At 36.8% G+C, this 19413-nt stretch overlaps 3 protein-coding genes across 9 annotated transcripts in view; 1 reads left to right on the forward strand and 2 right to left on the reverse strand.

The window, feature by feature from the left end:
* fry (Protein furry) overlaps positions 1–12716 on the forward strand; it is a 113464-nt gene extending 100748 nt beyond the window's left edge. For 3 of the 7 annotated variants that reach the window (XM_070112178.1, XM_070112179.1, XM_070112182.1), the window contains 15 exons: positions 1096–1237; positions 1357–1502; positions 1669–1834; positions 1987–2110; positions 3366–3932; positions 4057–4602; positions 4706–4842; positions 4913–5128; positions 6069–6575; positions 6633–7259; positions 9143–9193; positions 9461–10426; positions 10497–10742; positions 10828–11194; positions 11945–12716. In XM_070112178.1, the coding sequence (XP_069968279.1) occupies positions 1096–1237; positions 1357–1502; positions 1669–1834; positions 1987–2110; positions 3366–3932; positions 4057–4602; positions 4706–4842; positions 4913–5128; positions 6069–6575; positions 6633–7259; positions 9143–9193; positions 9461–10426; positions 10497–10742; positions 10828–11194; positions 11945–12141 (5005 nt within the window). In that variant the 3' untranslated portion in view covers positions 12142–12716. Of the gene's footprint in view, positions 1–1095; positions 1238–1356; positions 1503–1668; positions 1835–1986; positions 2111–3365; positions 3933–4056; positions 4603–4705; positions 4843–4912; positions 5129–6068; positions 6576–6632; positions 7260–7707; positions 7738–9142; positions 9194–9460; positions 10427–10496; positions 10743–10827; positions 11195–11944 lie in introns of all 7 variants that reach the window. The other 4 variants (XM_070112180.1, XM_070112183.1, XM_070112181.1 and 1 more) reach the window with 2 other exon arrangements.
* Positions 12717–14136: 1420 nt separating this feature from the next.
* Cyp40 (Cyclophilin 40) lies at positions 14137–16028 on the reverse strand. Its single transcript, XM_014238286.3, has 6 exons — positions 15874–16028; positions 15564–15808; positions 15313–15501; positions 15131–15259; positions 14777–15055; positions 14137–14695 (listed from the first exon to the last, which is right to left on the reverse strand). The coding sequence occupies exons 1-6, from the start codon at positions 15947–15949 to the stop codon at positions 14477–14479; spliced, it is 1137 nt and encodes a 378-aa protein (XP_014093761.2). The 5' UTR covers positions 15950–16028; the 3' UTR covers positions 14137–14476.
* Positions 16029–16892: 864 nt separating this feature from the next.
* On the reverse strand, positions 16893–19140 carry LOC106619941 (peptidyl-prolyl cis-trans isomerase D). The gene is made up of 7 exons (XM_014238287.3): positions 18950–19140; positions 18709–18883; positions 18409–18653; positions 18153–18344; positions 17953–18081; positions 17205–17483; positions 16893–17126 (listed from the first exon to the last, which is right to left on the reverse strand). The coding sequence occupies exons 1-7, from the start codon at positions 19019–19021 to the stop codon at positions 16908–16910; spliced, it is 1311 nt and encodes a 436-aa protein (XP_014093762.2). The 5' UTR covers positions 19022–19140; the 3' UTR covers positions 16893–16907.
* Between the last annotated feature and the right edge of the window lie 273 nt (positions 19141–19413).

Raw genomic sequence — 19413 nt, forward strand, 5'->3', positions numbered from 1 at the left:
TTATTAATACGCTTTTATTTGCTTGGGTTGTATGTGCATATGTAATGGAATCTTAGAGCTCAATTTTCACCGGTTTCCAGAAGTCCGATCAACTTGAAACTTTGCAGATGTGTCAAGGACCGATGACAATGCAATAATTTGATAACAGTTTCACATTATTTTAAAGGTGGGCGTAACCCCGCCACCTAAATAGTTTAATGTATATATCTTCCAAACCGCTAAAGCTAACTCAACTAAATTGAGAGGGAGTCCTTTTAGCCCTTTTTCATACGCTGTGAAAATGGGCAAAATCAGATAATAACCACGCCCACTCCCCATATAACAGTCATGTTAAAATATACTAAAAGTGCGATAACTGACGAAATAAATGCGCCATGAGCAATAAATTTCACAAACAAGATGGTATTGAAGAGCTTTATAGGAGGCGGTGTAAAAATTCCTTTAAAGCGTGTTTTTTTTTTAGTTTTTTTCAACTATTATTTATCTTTTACAATAAATTATTCTTGCTTCTTTCACGAAATTCGGTTTAAACTATTTATTTTTGCACCTCATTTTGACTTTATATCGAAAAATTTCCCTGATTTTCAATCGAAAATTATCACGTCAAAATATCTGCTTTTTGAAGAAAGTCAAAAAAGTAAAGTTCGGATGGATTTGATTACGTTTGATATTAGTTTGGGCAATTATTGGAATATGATGATTTACTAAAACTTGGTTAATGTTTGAATTTTAGTATATATTTCAAAATAAAGTATTACATTTTTTAGCGACTTCATATACATATTTTGTTCAGTTTGAATTTTTAGTCGTAATTTCGCACAATCTTTTGCTGAAAAATCTTATTTAATATTTACTATTTTGAAAATATTATTTTATCTAAATATTTTTTCTATTTTTTTAAGCTTTCAATAACCAAAATAAAATTTTCTCATATATTATTAAGTTTTGTCTAAATTTTTATTATACTTTTGCTCTACATTTATTAAATTCGGGTTTCTATAATTAAAGTCAAAGGCTATTCCACGAAATTATGACATAACTATTCGTATATTTTTATATTTATAACGATTGAACGTACGCTTTACCATTTCGCAGAACCTGTAAATCTGATAGCGGCATACGCGCCTTCACACAAACCGTAAACAATCGACCGCCACGCGGTGCTGATAAAATACGCGCTGCCTCCGGGCCATCGATACTGCCGCGACCCGAGGACATACTAATTAATGATGCTGAGGTAATATTTCCTACACATACACAATACATACGCAACTGTCTGTAGACTTGCATATTAATTGATTTACCGTATTTTTCTCCGCTTTTAATATCTTCAACTTCTCATTTATACGCACACAGCTGCGTCAGGAGGAGAACGTCGAGCTGCGTTCAGCAGATGCGCCGCTAGCGCCACACCCATTGCCCATGCCGGAGTACGGTGGCTACTTCGCGCCACTCACCGAATTTTTACCGGACGTCAGCCTACCAATCAGCGGCTTCCATCGGTTAGTAACAATTGCATAATGCCGCCGACGGCGAGGTTGCCACTCTGCTGCTGCCGTTTCATGGCGGAATCCTTACATGTTCCTTTCTTCCCTTTATTTTATTATAATTCCGTGATTTTGCTTATATATATATGTGAGTGTGTGTGTTTGTGTGTTGTACTTTTAGCTGTAACGTTGCCGTGATGCTGTTAACGGATATTGTTGTCGACGGCATTCCGGGCATTGATTGGACTTTGCATTTACCGTTGATGTTGCACATTTTATTTTTGGGTCTCGATCATACGCGTGTAATTGTACGCGAGCACTGCAAGCAGCTTTGCATTAATTTGCTGGTAAGTCGCCTTTCGTTGGCTTCCTGCCAGAGCTCTGTGTGAGTGTATGTGTACTCACACGTACTCACGCGCTTTTGTAGTTATATGTGTTATTATGTAACTGTAAATTTTAATGTTTTCAATTTAATTGGCGCGCTCTGCTTTCATTGCAGATCGTTTTGGCCGAGCACAATGACCATCTGACCGTCGCTCGTATTCTGCTGAATAGCGAAACCACAAAACTGGACTTGGGGCTAACGGTGCCGTCATTGCCCGTCATTGATAATGTGTTTACAGGTATTAATTATTTACGTTTTCAGAGAATTACAAAGCGAAGCGAAATCAAAATTACGATTTCAGTGAAACGGCATGTGATGTATACATTAGGGTCGTGCTATTTGTACATAAAAAAATCATCATCATATTTTTTCTTTACTCGAAATATTCCGAACAGCTAAATACTATACGAATCTAAATTTGATAATTTATATACATATTATATATCATATGTTCAAATTTGACTCGGGCTGAAAAATAATTTTTTTTTTTGCAATTATCTTAATTTTTGCTTCAATGAAAGTTAAACAAAAATTATATTTAAAAAAAAATTTAACTTAAAAAATAAAATTTTTTTGCAAGTTATTCACAAAATCAAAATCGAAAATTTCGATTAATAATTATAAAATGTTAGATATTAGAAATTTATGAATTATTATTGTTGTAACAACATTTTCTCAGGTATTTTTTAAAAATGTTGCTGAACTGTCTACTCTTACATGAATATAAATCCACAAGTTCTCGTTAGAAATAAGCTGGAAAGTTGAGTGTGTCCCAGCGTGTGGCAACTACTATAGAATAGAATATCTGATATATTAGTTCACATGATTTTATTTGTAACTAATTACTTTTTTAACAATAACAACAACAGTTCTTCGTCTCATGTTTTCCTTAAAAACGCCTACTTTTTGTTCTCTGTTTGTTAAACTCATTTGAATATAATGAAATTTTTTTAAATCCATCTTTACAATACAAAATCGACCAGGAACTGTCAAATCGGTTGCATTCTTCAAAATAGTTTTAGAGTATTTACTGTCGTTATAACAGCAACAGCTAACACTCAGGTGGCAAGAGTTGAAATCTAGAGTTGGTGAGTGAGTGAGTTTTACTACAAAGATATTGTTTATGGAGTTGCCACCTGACATTAAATTGTTTGAATAAAAATACTAAATAGAAAAACTGCAAAACAGTTTGAGTATTATGTCTAAAATTTAATAAACAAAATTTGCTAAATTACGGGGTTGCCACCCTAGTTAAATGCCGAATATATGTAGATAATAAAATTAAAAGTAAAGTATAACTACGTATATGAGTATGAAATGTGCGCTACTAAACGAGTATTATTAAAAATATGTGAGAATGGCGTTGCCACCAGAAAAAAATATATTTTAATAAGCGTACAAATATACCATTTTTTTCTTTTAATAATTATTTTCCATTTATTTTGTTTTTTATTATACATTTTTTCTTCAATAACTTTCAATTACAATTTTAGAATCTCATCAAGAATTCGACAGTTATTTGTACAACGTAAACCCCTGCAGTTTGCCGCTCTCCAATTCAAGTGTCATACACGGAATGAGTCATAATGTTGCTGCTACGCTAACAGCCGCCAACCTGCAAAATGTGCATACAACATATTACAACAACGTCACACAGCAGCAGCAGCAACAAATCGTGCAACTGCACACCAATTTGCAACAACCGCCGCCACTAAATGCTACAGTACAAACGCAATTGCCACAACAACAGCAGCAGCAGCAACAACAACAACAGCTGCAAGTAATTGGCCAACAACAACAACAACAGCAGCAACAACAAAGTCAACAGTCCAATCAAGCGACCACGCAACAGCATCAAGTTGTCTTGAATGTCGGCAACATACAAATAAATCCGAACACTTCAGAGAATTCCGAAGTACCGTTGATAATAGCCGACGAGAATGCACCACCACAACCCGGACCCACCATGCTAATCTCGCATGTAATCAAAAGTTTACTAAAGTTTCTCGCACAAGACACCTGCCAGCCCTTGTGGAACTACGAAGATATCACCGCCAAAGGTGAGTCATACACGCAGACTTAAAACCGTTGTGCTTTGCGCTGTTACGTTGAACTTTGCAACAAAATTTATTACTTGCATGTACTTTGTGAAACTTTATTATCTTTTATCTCTTCCGATTGCAGTGTGGATGGTGAAGTCCGCCGAGCAGCTAAGCTGCTTCCTCAAGCACATGGTGAAAGTGTTTGCCGACAGCTACCCGCAGGCACGCATAGCGGAGCGTTGGGCACAGACAGCGCTGCAGTTGGGCTTATCTTGCTCGTCACGTCACTATGCTGGACGTTGCCTGCAGATATTTCGCGCGCTCAATGTGCCCATTAACTCGCGTATGCTCTCCGACATATTGTCGCGTTTGGTCGAAACGGTCGCCGAACAAGGTGAAGATATGCAGGGTTATGTAACGGAACTACTCTTGACACTGGAAGCCGCTGTTGATAGTTTGGATTCGGATTTCCGACCGTTGGATGTCATGAAGGATATTTTCAAGAGCACACCAAACTTGAATAACAAAGATGGCGGCCCCAATTCGATATTACCCGGCAAGAAGTCACCTTCGGGCGGCATAGCACCACAATCGCCGAACTTCTCGGTGCAGAGCCATGCACGCAGCACCAGCTATTCGGTGACATATTGCGCACGCAAGAGCACCAATTCGCCGTGCGACAAACAAGGTGCGTTCGTTGTACCTCAAATCGCCAATAATAGTTCAAAAAACAGTTATTTTTAATCATAACTTCATTTGCTTGTTGAAAAATATATATTTTTAATTCACAGTCGAGTTGCGTAATCGCGCTTCTGGCATATCATGTATGTCGGAGTTGGAGCGAAATGCCGCCAAGTTTGGCGGCTCGGCGCTTTCACGTTCGCGCAGCGCTCAAAGTTTGAAAATGCTCGGCGATAGCGCCACACAGGTATTTAATTAACGGGAAACTCTTGTAATATTACTTTATTGCTCATTCCTCTTCTTCTTCTTTCACGCAGGATGACAAAATGACTATACTGGCTCAACTCTTTTGGCTGTCGGTTTCACTCTTGGAGAGCGATTATGAGCACGAATTTCTATTGGCTGTGCGTTTATTGACACGTGTTTTGCATCGCTTGCCCCTCGATCGTCCTGATGCTCGTGATAAAGTTGAAAAGCTGCAACAACAACTCAAATGGACCGCTTATCCGGGTGTCCATGCGCTGCTATTGAAGGTAATGTGCGATATGACTGAACGATAAGGAATTTAGAGAATGCCAAATATGTCGTCACTCAAAAATATCAACAATTTTTGATGTTTCGAATTTATGTGACCAACTGACTTTTCATTTTCTTATATTAATCAACCTTATGAACCAGTCAACCTCTTGACTCACTGTGCCATATATTGGTTATGTGTATTTCAGACAAATAATTGAACCACTTAATATATTGTGCTAGCTTTTATTATTATAAGCCGTTCAGTTCAAGTTATTTTACCTCTGAGAAACCCTTCTATGCGGCACCGGCAATTCCTACTCCGATGTAGATCCGGATCCAATTACATGAACCGGACTGTCGTAAGGACGGACTACTAGACTTCGATACTCATAGATAGTGCACCAGCTGTAGCCACTAGGGCCACTAGATTTAATCCGATCACTCTAGCAACAACTATATATAGAATATTTATATTCGTTAGAACTAAGAGTATCTGAAGATCCGTACAATTTTTTGGGAGATTGTATTTTTGCCGTGGACAATCTATAAATTTCGTGAAGATATTATACCTTGTCAAATAAAAAAGTTTTCCATACAAGGACTGGATTTTGATCGATCAGTTTGTATGGCAGCCATATGTCATAGTGGTCCGATATTGGCGCTTTCGACAAACAAGCTGTTTCTTGGAGAAAAAAGAATGTGTGCAAACTTTCAAAACGATGTCTCAAAAACTGATGGACTAATTTGCGTATATACAGACAGACGGACGTATGGCTACATCGGTTAAGCACGACATGCTAATCATTTATGCACATATATTTGCTTTATCATGTCCCCAACATTTCTATCTGGGTGTTACAAGCTTCGTGGCAAACTTAATACACCCTGTTTAGCATAAAGATATACCGTTATTCATATTTAAGTTAACAAATCCTTTCATCATTTCTTTTCCAGGGCTGCACACATACCTCAACGTACGAACCCACCATAACGCTACTCTCACAATTCGCACCCATGCTCAACTTGCCCGTATGCGATCCCACACAAAGCTGCGCCTTTCCCATGAACGTCATCTCGCTGCTGCCATACATGTTGTTGCACTATGAGGACGCCAATGAGATTTGTATACGCAGCGCCGAGAATATTGCACAAGTTTCATCGGAACTTGGCGCCAAATTGGAAAACCTCGGCACAGTAATGACGCTCTACAGCCGTAAGACATTCTGCAAAGAATCTTTCCAGTGGACCAAGTGTGTGGTGAAATATTTACATGACACCTATGCACACATGGGTCTACATATGCTGGCTTTTCTGATTGAGGTGCTCGAAAAGGGGCCGCAGCAGATACAGGTGCCCGTTTTGAATGTGATACACTGCATGCTGCACTATGTGGACCTCTCCGCGCCGCAAGCGCAAACCATCAATAGTGATTTATTGCGCGCCATTGGCAAATATTTGGATGTAAGTGCTTTTAGTATAATAACTATTGTATTAAATTAATTTTTATCATCTCGACAGACCGTCAACTGGAAGGACGCATTGAAGATATTGAAATTGATTGTGACACGCAGTTCGTCGCTGCAAGTGGTGCCGCCAAGCGAAGGTTGTAGCGCCGGTTTATCGTTGTCTTTCTATGGCACATATCCGGATTCGGATATGTTCTGTAAAAAGGAACTTGCTGGTCGCACCATGGAATTCACCTTCGACGTGTCGCAGACACCGCTAATCGGTCGACGCATTCTACTCAAAACCGATGACAATCCCGCCATTACCGGCGGCAACAACTCATCGAACGCCTCTACAAACACCACTGTGACGGCAGCGAGCAGCGCCACCGTGTTAAATAATGCCGGCGTTGGTATATCGGGCGCTGTGGGCGCGCAATCACGCAACATTAGCAATATGACGGCGACTGCACAGGGCAATTACAACACGTCAACAGGCGGTGCACACTTGCAGCAGCATAACAATAGCGCGGTGGGCACACCAAACTCACCACGCCGCAGCGCCAGTCTTTCACCGGCCGACTCGGCTTCGCTTAGCGGTTGGAAGCGTCCGTGGATGTCGCAGGGGCGCGTACGCGAATGTCTGGTTAATCTACTAACCACTTGTGGTCAGCGCGTGGGCTTGCCGAAGTCACCATCGGTATGTATGCGTTGCCTGTGTGCAATATACTCACCGCAGCTAAGGCGCGCAAGCGTGCGTGTGCTTTTTATGCACCGTTTGAGCGTATATCTGCTATTTAATGTACTTTTTCAGCTAAATTGGTAGGCGCTTATTCAATAAGCCATTTTGGCTTAGTGCTGCCACCTTTTCTGACAGCGCTATGTTGAAATTATTTAAAATTACGTTCTTTTTTTTTTGTTAACTTGCGTTGAATTGCATGCTAGTTTCTTAATTGGTTACATACATACATATAATGATTTCCCTTTATTGCCCTTCTTGATTAGGTGTTTCACATAATTATAATATTGTATTCATCATAAATTATTAACCTTGCGATACCCGCTTACCATTTCTTATTTTATTTCCATGTTAAATTCGTTTCGTGATATACAAACAATTATTGCTCCATGTCAAAATTGTGTTTCAGGATGATTTCATTAACTCTATTTGCTCAAAGGTAGGCGTATGAACCACTTTTTTTAAATTTTATTAAACCTACACAAACTTCTAGCGTTTAGTTTGGCTTCGCTTTTTTGTTGTTGTATCACAAATTTTATATTTTTTTTTTTGTCTCATTCTTCACCATTCGTTTGCTTTTATTTTTTATTTTTTTTTTTTTTGGCGTTGCTTTTGATTACCAATTTTTTTTGCTATATATTATTTTCAATCAGTCTGCGTTCTAATGGGCCTTTGTAGGGAATTAATAATTAAATCGAGCTTGAACTTGCTTTATTGTAGGTGAATATTAATGGGTTTATCGATTGGCATTTTTTTATCTCGCATATATAACCCTTATAAATGTTTCCGAAAATCTTCAGGCTGATCAGTTAATTTGTAGTTACTCATGGAAGTGAAGAGAATTAAAAAAAATACCATCTTGTATCTCGATGAAAAATACATATTTACATAAAGTTACGCTTTGCGTCGACTTGATTGTGGCGGGAGACAGCTGGTTTCTTGAAAAGAGAGATCTATAAATATATTGGAATATAAAATTTGCACGAAAGGTAGTGAGCTGAGCTGGTAAGACCACATGGGTATGAATTAAGAGAACTATGGACGCCACCTTATAAGCAATGTTGTCTATATACTTCCGATGTTTTACTTATAGGGTTAAATCCACTTGCAAGTCCGCAGAAACGGAATTTCTGAATATTTTTCTTAAGGAGGTATTTTTTTTTTGCGAATAAAAAAATATAAATTTACAGAATTTAATGTAGTTTAATGTAGTTTAATAAAAGGTGATTCATTTTGAAAAATTTTGGATTCTCTTAATCCCTTAGCCGATCTCCAGTAAGATAGGTCGCTGGCGGTGAGGACAATTTTTCTGCAAAAAATTAACTAAAATCCAAAAAAGTTTGTTATTACTATAGTTGAGTACAGGTAATGATCGAAGGGCTAGCACAATTTTAATTTTTGACAAATATACAGTCGATCGGTCCAGCCAATTCGAAGAAATTTTCATGACCAACTCTGAAAACAGCGTTTCGAAAAATTGCGCTTACAGATTACACTCAATAAATAAATTCTTACAAATATTTCTTTAACATTTACGTCTAACCATAAACCGAAACCTTCGTTGAAATTAAGTCCACAAATGTGTTAAATTTTAACTTAAAAGCCCGAAAAATTGTTTTTCACTCGCTTTCAATGTATTCTAGACTTTATAGAATTTCGCTAAAATACGATTCGCGCCTATATGTAGACTATCTGTTTCATTCAATGTGCGCAAGCTTTCGATGGTCGTTTTGCATACTTGATTTTATCCAGAAATATTTTTTATTATAAAATTTCCAAATTATTTCGTTGTTTCTGTTGTTGTTTTTAACTTTGCTTACACTTTCCACATTGACTGTTGACAGCAGTCACTGAGCACATCGATCTTAACGGGATCCATTGCAACCAGACAAAGCGTAAGCGTTATTATATTATAATTTTTATCAGTTACCTTTACAATTATTTATATATATATAATATATATAGTATATATATATATATGTATATGCAGTATTTTATATGAAATGATTTTTTTTGTGCTTTAACTGTGCAGCGGATGTTTCCAAAACACAAATACACCATGCACTTGCATTTGTATTGAAAGCGTTTCATTGTTGTGTGAAGCGTGTTCTCTTAATCCGAATCTTAAAAATTTTATATAACACCCGCTCTCTATTATGCAGGTGATCTTCAGTCAATCATCCGATTTAATGGAGCGTCAATCGTCGGCTGCTTCCTCCACTGAGGAGACCTCCGGGCCACAAGGTGATCTGAGCAGCGGTTCACGCCGTGACGATGGTCAACCCGACTTCACCGTCTTCAAAGATTTTGATTTTCTCGAATACGAAGACAGCATCGCCGGCGAATCTACGGATAATTTCAATTGGGGCGTAAGACGCCATCAACTCTTCGAGGGCGATGAAGAACGCCTCACCTGCGGCAGTGGCATTGGCGGCGGCGGTTCCAGCAAGGGTGGTCATTCCTCTGCGTTGGAGGATAGTTTCAGCGAAAAGACACCTATATTGAGTAAACGACGTCGACAGACAGCAGACGATTCATCCGATGAGGATGGTGAATCGGAATCACCCATCGACGAAGATCATCGGCAATCATTTATGAAATCCGCCTATAATGTCGGTCCACCCACATCGTTGAGTCTGCGCGAACGTCGTCGCCGCAATTCGGTTTCACGCAGCGACACAAGTGGTTCCAGTGCTGGCGATTTGGGTGATATAACGCCATGCAATGCATCGCCACATTTGCCGGGCATTATACGCTTTGGTGCGCCCATACGCGACGAGGCGGAGGAGAACTGGCGCAAGCAGCTCCAATTGATGTTGAGCAATCAACCGTCAGCGCATACATCTGAGTTGCTGATGCAACTGTATAGATTGATAAAAGAGTTGACCTTCAAAACGATCAGCATCTCGAAGGAGGCGAAGAAGTATTTTACCGGTATTGGTTCGCAATTGGGCAATCGCATATCGTTATTCACCGATTTACTTAGCTCGCGTGCCGATCCGCCACGTGTATGGTGTAGTGACATACAAACGACCACGCCGCGCCTCTTTGAAACGCTACGTTTCAATGTCTTAGAAGTGCAGGAGCACTTGGAGACCTTCTTCGATCGCAAGGATCAAGTGCTAGAGGTGAGTGTTTAGAAATTGTGAAATCTGAACAGGCGATTTTTTTTATATAAATTTTAATTATTCCTACTAGTGCCTCGATGCGGTGAAGACATCTTGCAAACTGTCATTATTCAACGAAGCCGACGTGGCAGCGTCTAGCATAGAATTGGCGACCAGCACCAATATCGGTTACATGACTTTCGATCCAGCCTCCTCTGAAGTGGTACTAGATTTAGGACGCGCTTTATATAAGCTAATGTTCCAACTGCTTTTGCTCATCGAATCAAATCACAAAATATCCTCGAATGTTGTTAATCACTTTAGAATTAATGAAAATGTAAGGTTCTCGTCATAAACAAGCGATTTTTATATACTTTTTTGATTAAAATATTTCAAATTTTGGCATGTTGTCTCGCTTACAGATGCATGACATATCTGATTTATACGCGCTGGTGCGCGACGCTTTGGTTCGCAGCGTCAGTGAGGCCGAGCTCGAAAGCTTCGAGGCTGCATCGACATCCACCGAAGGCGAACATACGCCTACACCCTCACCGGGCATACCGATGACTAGCGAGGAATTTGAGACGACACTGCAGGAGCTCATCGAGGCGCAGAAGTGGTCTGTTGCTATAACACATGTACGCCAATATAAGCGCATCTCCCAAATGACTGCGTCCAATCCGAATCTGACAATCTTCAGTTACAACAATTTGGATAGTCGTTTGAAATTCGATGAAATGTCTATTATACTGAATGCTTATGCGCAGAGCATTATGAAAGACCGCACAGGTATGCAAATTACTTTGAACAGAAATTGGCAATAAGCTCGAAAAATATTTTTATACCCTGAAGGTGGTATATTGAAGTTTTTAACATCCAGAAAAAAGCGTTGGAAACCCTATAAGTGTATATAAAAAGCGTGATGAGCTAAGTCGATTTAGCCGTGTCAGTCTGTCTGTCTGTATAAACGCGTACTAGTCCCTCAGTTTTTGAGATATCGACCTGAAATTTTGTACACATCCTTTTCTTCCCAAGAAGCTGCTCATTTGTAGAAAACGCCGATATCAGACCACTATAGCGCTAAGCTACCATACAAACTGATCGTTCAAAATCAAGTTTTTGTATTGAAAACTTTTTTATTTAACGAGATATCTTTACGAAATTTGGCATTAATTATTGTCTAAAGCCACGCTACAATCTTCGAATAAATTTTTTAGATCGGAGTACTATAGCATATAGCTGCCATCCAAACTGATCGATCAAATTCGAGTCTTTGTATGGAAAAGTTTTTATTTAAAGATATAACTTCAGGAAATTGGCATGGATTATTATTATTCAAGGTAACCGTACAATCTCTGAACAAAATTATTCAGCTCGGACCACTATAGCTGCCATACAAACTGATTGTTTAAAATCTAGTTCTTATATGAAAACTTCTTCATTTGTTATGGGTATTATAGCTTCGGTGCTTTCCGAAGTTGAGGTTTTTCTTGTTTAATTCTTCTTTATCATTATTTAATATTTAAATTATATTTTCAGAGGCTTTCATCGTTTCCAAATCGGACTCTGAGCTCTTCGAGGTATATGCTATACTTTCGGAGAATTTATATCATGTCTCCAGCGCGCTCACAACCATGGAGATTAATATGAAAAGCTATTCGGGCAGTTCGGTAGCAGCAGCTGCTGCCATTGCGGCAGCAAGAGCGGAGAATAGTGATGCAGTAACAAATCTTTAAAAAACCCATTTAGTATTAATACTTTTACCGAGTACATCATCAAGCGAAATTAATTAAAAAAATAAAAAAATATTAATGAAAAAATAATTTTAATAAAAAAAAAAAAAATTATATATAGCGCATACATATACATAGTAGCGGTAAGAAAAACCAACAACTGTTGAGCAAGTAACCGTGACACCGTTGTTGAATACAGCAATCAGGCGCAGTTTTAGCAATAAAAAGCAAAGTGCACAAGCGAAAATAACTGGTTAATTTTAGTTTAATATTTTAGTAAGTAAAATTTAGTTGAGTAAATATATATGCGGATATATTTTTTGTTAGAGAAAGATAAATTATTTACTATATGTACTGCTTATTTATTTTTCACGCATATAAATGCGAATATTTTCGAAACTCGATTTAACTTTGTGCGCTGAGTATTGAAATTTTGTAAACGATTTAATTATATAGTTAATGATTTTGACTCAAAAAAGTTTTAGTTAAAAGAATTGCATAAATTGTAATGGTTTTATTTATTTAATTGCTGTTTTTTTTTTAAATCTATTATAATAAAATTATTGTGGTAAAGCAAATATTAGTTAATTTCTTCATTCAACAGGTAATTGCTGGTGGAATCAGTTTTGAGGTTAGTCATTATCCTGGTTTGCTGCATATGTGAGCATAACAATATTTTTAAATGCGTTTGTTTTGAGTTCATCAAAAAGCAGTTTTATATCAAATAACAACCACAACTATTTTGGAATTCTATAGCAACAACAACAAATTGAATATGCGAAATTGTGTTTCAAGTAAAACCGTCGGTTAAATAAATCTCAACAACCAACTACCAATAAGTGTAGTTAGAAACTCAAAATGTATTGCCATAAAAGCAGAATTCTTGAAAGTCTAATTTCCATAAAATGAGATTTTGAAACACCCATAGCAAGTTAATTAAGTATAAGAACAAAACCGGCAATTAACAGGTAAGAACCATTCGTTTCTTTGAGATTATTTAGTAGTGCATTCATTTAGAACTGACTTGTCTAACCTTGTGACCCCTACGATGCCTGCTTTGTTGTTGTTGTTAAGATGGCAGGCAACATTCTTAGAATAATGTTGAGATATTCTGCCCGGGTTGACTTGATCCTTGGCCGTATATGAATTCCATCATGCCACCTTCTTGTCGCCATCTAGTTCATAGTGTCGTATAATGAAGATAACGATCGTTTTCTCTAAAAAATAAAATACTTAACCTGAAGTGCCAAGGATGTATTTTCGTTCAAGGTGTGTCATCCAAAAACCTCTTTGAATAATTTTTAGTACTAAATGGGGTTTCATTTTGGACTTTAAACCCGAGATAAAAGCAGCGACGGTACCAAGTCACGTAAACCGATCAGACAGGTTTATAAAACCGGAACGCTATGTACTTTAACTTAACTTCGCCTGGACGCACTTAAGGGGTTATATTCACGAGCAAGTCGAAAACGCGTTCTTAGAATTAAACTAATTATAATAATCGGCGATTGGAGGACACACGAAAACACAGGTATCTGGCGGTGAGGAAAATTTTGTATTGCAAAAACCAAAGATTAAAATGATTACAAGTAATGCTCGAAGAAATAGTTAAAACTTTGATTTTTGATAAACTAATGTCCTCACCCAAAAAATGTTTTTTTGTTTAATTTGCAGAGTGGATTTAAATATATAAATTACTATCAAAAATCCCATTCCTTTGAAATTACCTAAAAAATATATCTAATAAAGTCGTATGAAAATTTCAAGTCTGTCGATGCACCCACTCAGCAGGAAATTTTCTTCACCCATTCTGAAAACAGCATTTGAAGTTTTGGGTTAGGTTAAAAAGTTCTAACAAATACGCTAATATCTCTGGAATTATTTGCCGGATCAAGTTCAAATTTTCGCAGTATATTTTCACATATGTAAATATTTTTTGAAATCCACAAATGTATATAACCTCTAAACGAAATTTCCATTAAAATTCTTACAACTGTATTTTATGTCTCTGTATAGCCTCATATTGTTTATTGCAAAACAATTTGTTGGTTTAACATTTTTAATGGGATTTAAAAGGGCAAATATAAAACAGCCTTGCATGTACTAAATATAGGTATGTACTAATTAATTATATGTGTGAATGTATGCTTGTATGTATATGTCTATCTATAATCTATATATTATAAATGTACATGTATTATTTTCAACAGAACAATTTACAAATAGTAAAAAATATCTATGTACGAATATTATGTGAATGTATGTAGACAATAAAAAAATAACAAATAAGCTTATTAAAATAGCATCTAACAACTTTTGTTAGCGAGGTCCACAATGGTTATTTGAAGAGATTTTTCATCGCCTTCTTTTGTGATTGATTGTAGTTGGAGAGTAATCGTTTGGCACGTGCTAATTCACTTAATATACACTTATCACCGGGCGTTATTTCATTGGCATGATTTAAATCAGCAATCGCACATTCGTACTCTTTCAAACCGATATTCGCCTGACCACGACGATAGTATGCTTTGGCACAGTCCGCATTTAGACGAATCGCCTAAAAAAAATAACAACGAATGAGTACATATGTATAACCTTGTCCTTATTTACACACAAACATAATATTCTCGGTACCCACCTCTGAGCTTGAATGTTTTGCCTCAAAATATTTTTGCAACTTCAGCTCTACCGCTGCCAAATTTGTGTGATTAATAGCCGAGAATACCTCTAACTTTTTTATATCATCCTCAACACGTGTTGTATGTTTATGGTCCTTCTTCTCGAAGCGTAACCGTAATAGATTGTAGTAACGATTACCCTTACGATACTTACGACGCGCTTCGGGGAATTTTTGTTGTGTAAAAAAGTGATTGCCCGCAGTGCGTATGCCCGTTAGCAATTTTACCATATCTTCAATCTGCAAACATGAAAATTTAACTTGCTTTTTAAAAAAAAATGTTCGCTCTATTAAACTAAAAAAAAATATACGCACCGTATATGACTCAAACTTTTTATCCCAATCACGTGGGTAAGGCGGTAATTTATCTTCCGTCTCGTCGTTGTCCAGAAAACCCCAATCCTCACCTGGATGTATTTCCCCACAATCCGTAATTATTATATCCTGAAAGCGACTTTTACTAATTGCATTTTTTTAAGCAGTATTCTGGAACTAACCTCCTGCGGTTTACCATCATCCGACGTAACGAGCTCCATGTCTGACACAATGGATAAACCACGTAAAACTTTGCCGACAACCACATTTGTGCCGTCAAGGTTATTGCTCGACACGGAGACAACAAAAAACTGTGAATTGTTTGAGTTTGGTTCACCATAGTTGGCCATGCTAATGGCACCTTCATCGTGCTGCAAATCAGTTTATTGAAAATTAAGCTGCATTGCTTTCGTATAAAATCCATTCTACTTACATTTAATGTGAAATTTTCATCCTCGAAAATTGGTCCATATATGCTCTCACCGCCAGTACCATCATTATTGACTACGTCTCCACTCTGTGCAACATACAGTCGCGTTACCTTGTGAAAACGCACTCCCTTGTAATGCAATTGTTTGCCCATTCGCCCATTGCCCATTTCACCTGTGCAGAGCGCACGAAAATTCTCTGCTGACTTGGGCACAACATCTTTCCGCAGCTCAATTATCATACGTCCAGCTACACAACAATTGAAACAGTATATCAGTTATTTGCATTTATTATGGGTTTGCTATGAAATTTACCAAATTCATTTCCAATTGTTATATCCAAGTAGACCAAAGGATTGGTATCACAAACCGGGTCCAACAATGTATCCATTTTGTACAAAAAAAATCACTTGTCTCTTAAAAAGCCAAACAAGTAGAAAATAAAGATTGAATGCTGCCGGTGGTAAACACTGCGAATATCGATATCGATTGTTGTATATTACGATATACGGGAGAGAATTTGTAATAGTTGTGATTTTTTTTATTAATTAAATCTTATTTAGCTGAAATCAAATTGGTTGATACAAAAACGATTTTCTCACTTTTAGAAGAAAGTTATCAATCGTATTTTTTTCTTTTTTTTTATAAGAAAAAAATTTAATTAATTTAATAATTACTAAACCACTACGATCCCTACGATCGTCAGTAACAGTAGCGATGTGCCATCTGTTCGTTTTCGTTGCGTTTATCGATATGTGCACTGATTATATTTCGATAAAAATATTTTTCCTGACACGAGGACACAATAAAAAATTTTCTTTAGGATTTTCATCTAATTATGTACATTAAAAAAAAATTGATTAAGACAATAAAAAATCGAAAATAAATTCCGTACCAAGTTAGAAATCCTATTTTAAAATCATACTTCAAAATTCTGGAAGTACTCTAGGGTACATAACCAAAGCCGTTTAATGACAAACCCTGTGTGAATTTAATTACAGAATTTAATTTACTTTATTAATTGCCGATTCGTTTTGAAAAATTTTGAATTCCCGGTGAGGAGGTTTTTTCTGCTTAAAACTATCTGAAATCCAAAAAAAAAAAAAAATGGGCATAACAGATGAAGACAGACAAAAGGGCGGCTTCCCGAAGAAAAGTTGTTCGTTGCGAAAAAATTTACACTTGAGAGTTGCTTAAGAATTTGAAATTTCTATCAAATCTGAAATATTATTCCTTCGATCATTACCTTATTTCAATTTATCCAAAAGTGCTTGTTTATAAGAAAATATCACACAAAATTTAGCAAAGAAAAAACTCGAACACATTGTAAGACATTAAATTTTTGACGTTTAACTAAATAACTTGCTGTATTTCTTCGCTTCTGCACGATTGTATGCAATTTGTAATCTTTTTGACTGAATCAATTCCTTTTTAATGCGTTTACTCGCCGGCATCAGCTGACTAGCTATACCAAAGTCCTTTGCCGCGCTATCGAAATCGTTTAAACCCACATGTGCCTGCCCACGGCGGTAGTAAGCTTTACTGCAGTCCTTTTTCAGAAATATAGCCTAGGACAAATGCGAGGAAGAAAGTGTGTTTCAAGTTTTTTATTCCCTTCTATAAACCCCAGAAATCAATTTACCAACCTCTGTGCATGCATCCCTCGCAATGTCGTGATTTTTCAGTTTCAGTTCAACAGCTGCTATATTTGTATAATTGAGTACCATAAACTCATCTAGCTTCTTGAAATCGTCCTCTTTCAATTTTAGCTGTGGATATTCCTCCCATTCACCACGTGAACGTAGAAAATTGCAATAACGATACGCCTTTCGATATTTCCGACGCGCCTCGTAAAGATTATCTCGCGCGAAAAAGTGATTACCAGCCAATCGTATGTCAGTTAGTAAGTTAACCATTTCGTCGGCCTAAAAAAAAATAAAAAATAATAAAAAACATAATATACCCTTCACAGATATATTTCTTATAGCATAAAAGGGTATAAAAATATCTTTATCTTGATTTTGATCGATTAGTTTGTATGGTAGCAATATGTTATAGTGGAACGATCTGAACAAGATGTTCCGAGTGTAGCATTGCTTTGGACAATAATGCAAAATTTCGTCAAGATATATTGTCAAATAAAAAAGTTTTCGATACAAGGGCTTGATCTTGATCAATCTTATAGTGGTCCGATATCGGCAGTTCCGAGAAATGAGCAGCTCATTAAGGAAAAATTACATGCGCAAATTTTCAGACCGATAACTCTTGTATGCAATGACAGACGAACTAACAGACGGACGGTTTTCAGTAAAACCGAAAGTCGAGGAATTCTTTTTTTTTTTACTACTATAACCTCTTATGCAAAATTATAGTGTTATCTATAGAAATACATACGGTATAAATTATGTATTTTCTATTCCAATCTCTTGGCTGTGGCGGCAAATAATCATCGGTTTCGTCATTATCCTCAAAACCCCAATCCTCACCGGGCATTAACTGACCGGAATCCATAATATATATTTGCTAGAAGCAAAAAAGAGCAGAACAATATACATTTTTGATCTAACTAAAGAAGTTTCTAAATAAAAAATTACCTCTTTCGGCGTATCATCTATATCCGCTACACGCTCCATATCATTATAGATGATGCCTAAACCACGCAAAACGTGGCCGAAGGCCACATTTGAACCATCGAGGTTGTAACAAGGATTAGAGGTAATCACGAATTGTGAATTATTTGTGTTTGGTTTACCATAATTTGTCAGACTAAGGGTGCCTTCTTCATGCTACGACAGATATATAGATATATGTACATATGTATATAGTTCACCTTATAAAAGTGATGCTTACCTTCAGCGTAAAATTTTCACTCTCAAAAGTCGTGCCATAGATGCTTTCGCCACAAGTGCCATCATTATTGACCACATCACCACCTTGACAACCGAACGTTCGAATTATTTTATGGATGTATGTACGTTTATAATGCAACGGCGTGCCGAGTACACCTAAGCCCCTTTCACCAGTGCAAAGTGCACGAAAATTTTCCGCTGCCTTGGGTACGATATCTTTGCGCAACTCGAAAATCATGCGGCCAGCTATTAATTAAGTATTAAGACAACTTGCAGTGATATGTGAACCTGGTGTATCTACCGAATTCATTGCCAATCAAAATGTCGAAGAACACTATAGGATTGGTCGGGAGATGCGGATCCGGTATTTCAGTCATATCCGGAAATCGGGAAATACTCCGACGGTGACGATCATATTGGTGCCGACCGATAATATCTCTGTAGTCAACTTTTATATTTGGATCAACCAGATTCCTCTGCAAAAGGGAAGAAAGCTCATTGTTGGGTTGAACGACTCGTACAGTAAGTGGACGGGGACCTACATTTGCGTCGATTTCCTCTTGTGTTAGTTGGTTTGCATTTGAATCGGAATCATCCGAATCTGAGCAAGACATGGTTTTTCTTTTAAGTTTTAAAAATTTCAGAAGAAGCAAATATTCGTGTGGTTATTGTTGTTATTGTTAACACGCCGCGTATTTACTAAAAATTATGCATTAATTGAACTAAGTGGTTATGTAAGCATAAATACAATTAACTGTAAGGATTAGTTATTTTTTTATTGTTATAACGGCATTCTTACATATTCACGGCTGCCAGATTAAATAAAAAAATGCTAAAGACGTTGTTAGCTTACGAATTAAAAATACAAATAAATAATAAATTATAATAATGATAAAAAATTAGATAAAAAAAAAATAATAATAAAATAAATATATAAATAATAAAAAATCATAGTTAATATGATACAAAAAAGTTTAATTAATTTTACCACCACTAACAATAAACG

This window comes from Bactrocera oleae, chromosome 6, assembly GCF_042242935.1.
Source record: "Bactrocera oleae isolate idBacOlea1 chromosome 6, idBacOlea1, whole genome shotgun sequence".
Classification (NCBI taxonomy): domain Eukaryota; kingdom Metazoa; phylum Arthropoda; class Insecta; order Diptera; family Tephritidae; genus Bactrocera; species Bactrocera oleae.

What these genes read in the sequence shown, in the direction of transcription:
- LOC106619941 (XM_014238287.3), bottom strand. Translation starts at nt 19,021, where the DNA reads ATGTCTTGCTCAGATTCGGATGATTCCGATTCAAATGCAAACCAACTA. An exon ending in TAGATGATACGCCGAAAGAG is followed by an intron (nt 18,082 to 18,152) that starts GTAATTTTTTAT and finishes TTTTGCTTCTAG; the next exon opens with CAAATATATATTATGGATTC. An exon ending in GAAAATACATAATTTATACC is followed by an intron (nt 17,484 to 17,952) that starts GTATGTATTTCT and finishes ATTTTTTTTTAG; the next exon opens with GCCGACGAAATGGTTAACTT.
- Cyp40 (XM_014238286.3), bottom strand. Translation starts at nt 15,949, where the DNA reads ATGGATACATTGTTGGACCCGGTTTGTGATACCAATCCTTTGGTCTAC. An exon ending in AAAAGTTTGAGTCATATACG is followed by an intron (nt 15,056 to 15,130) that starts GTGCGTATATTT and finishes TCATGTTTGCAG; the next exon opens with ATTGAAGATATGGTAAAATT. An exon ending in CAAAACATTCAAGCTCAGAG is followed by an intron (nt 14,696 to 14,776) that starts GTGGGTACCGAG and finishes TATTTTTTTTAG; the next exon opens with GCGATTCGTCTAAATGCGGA.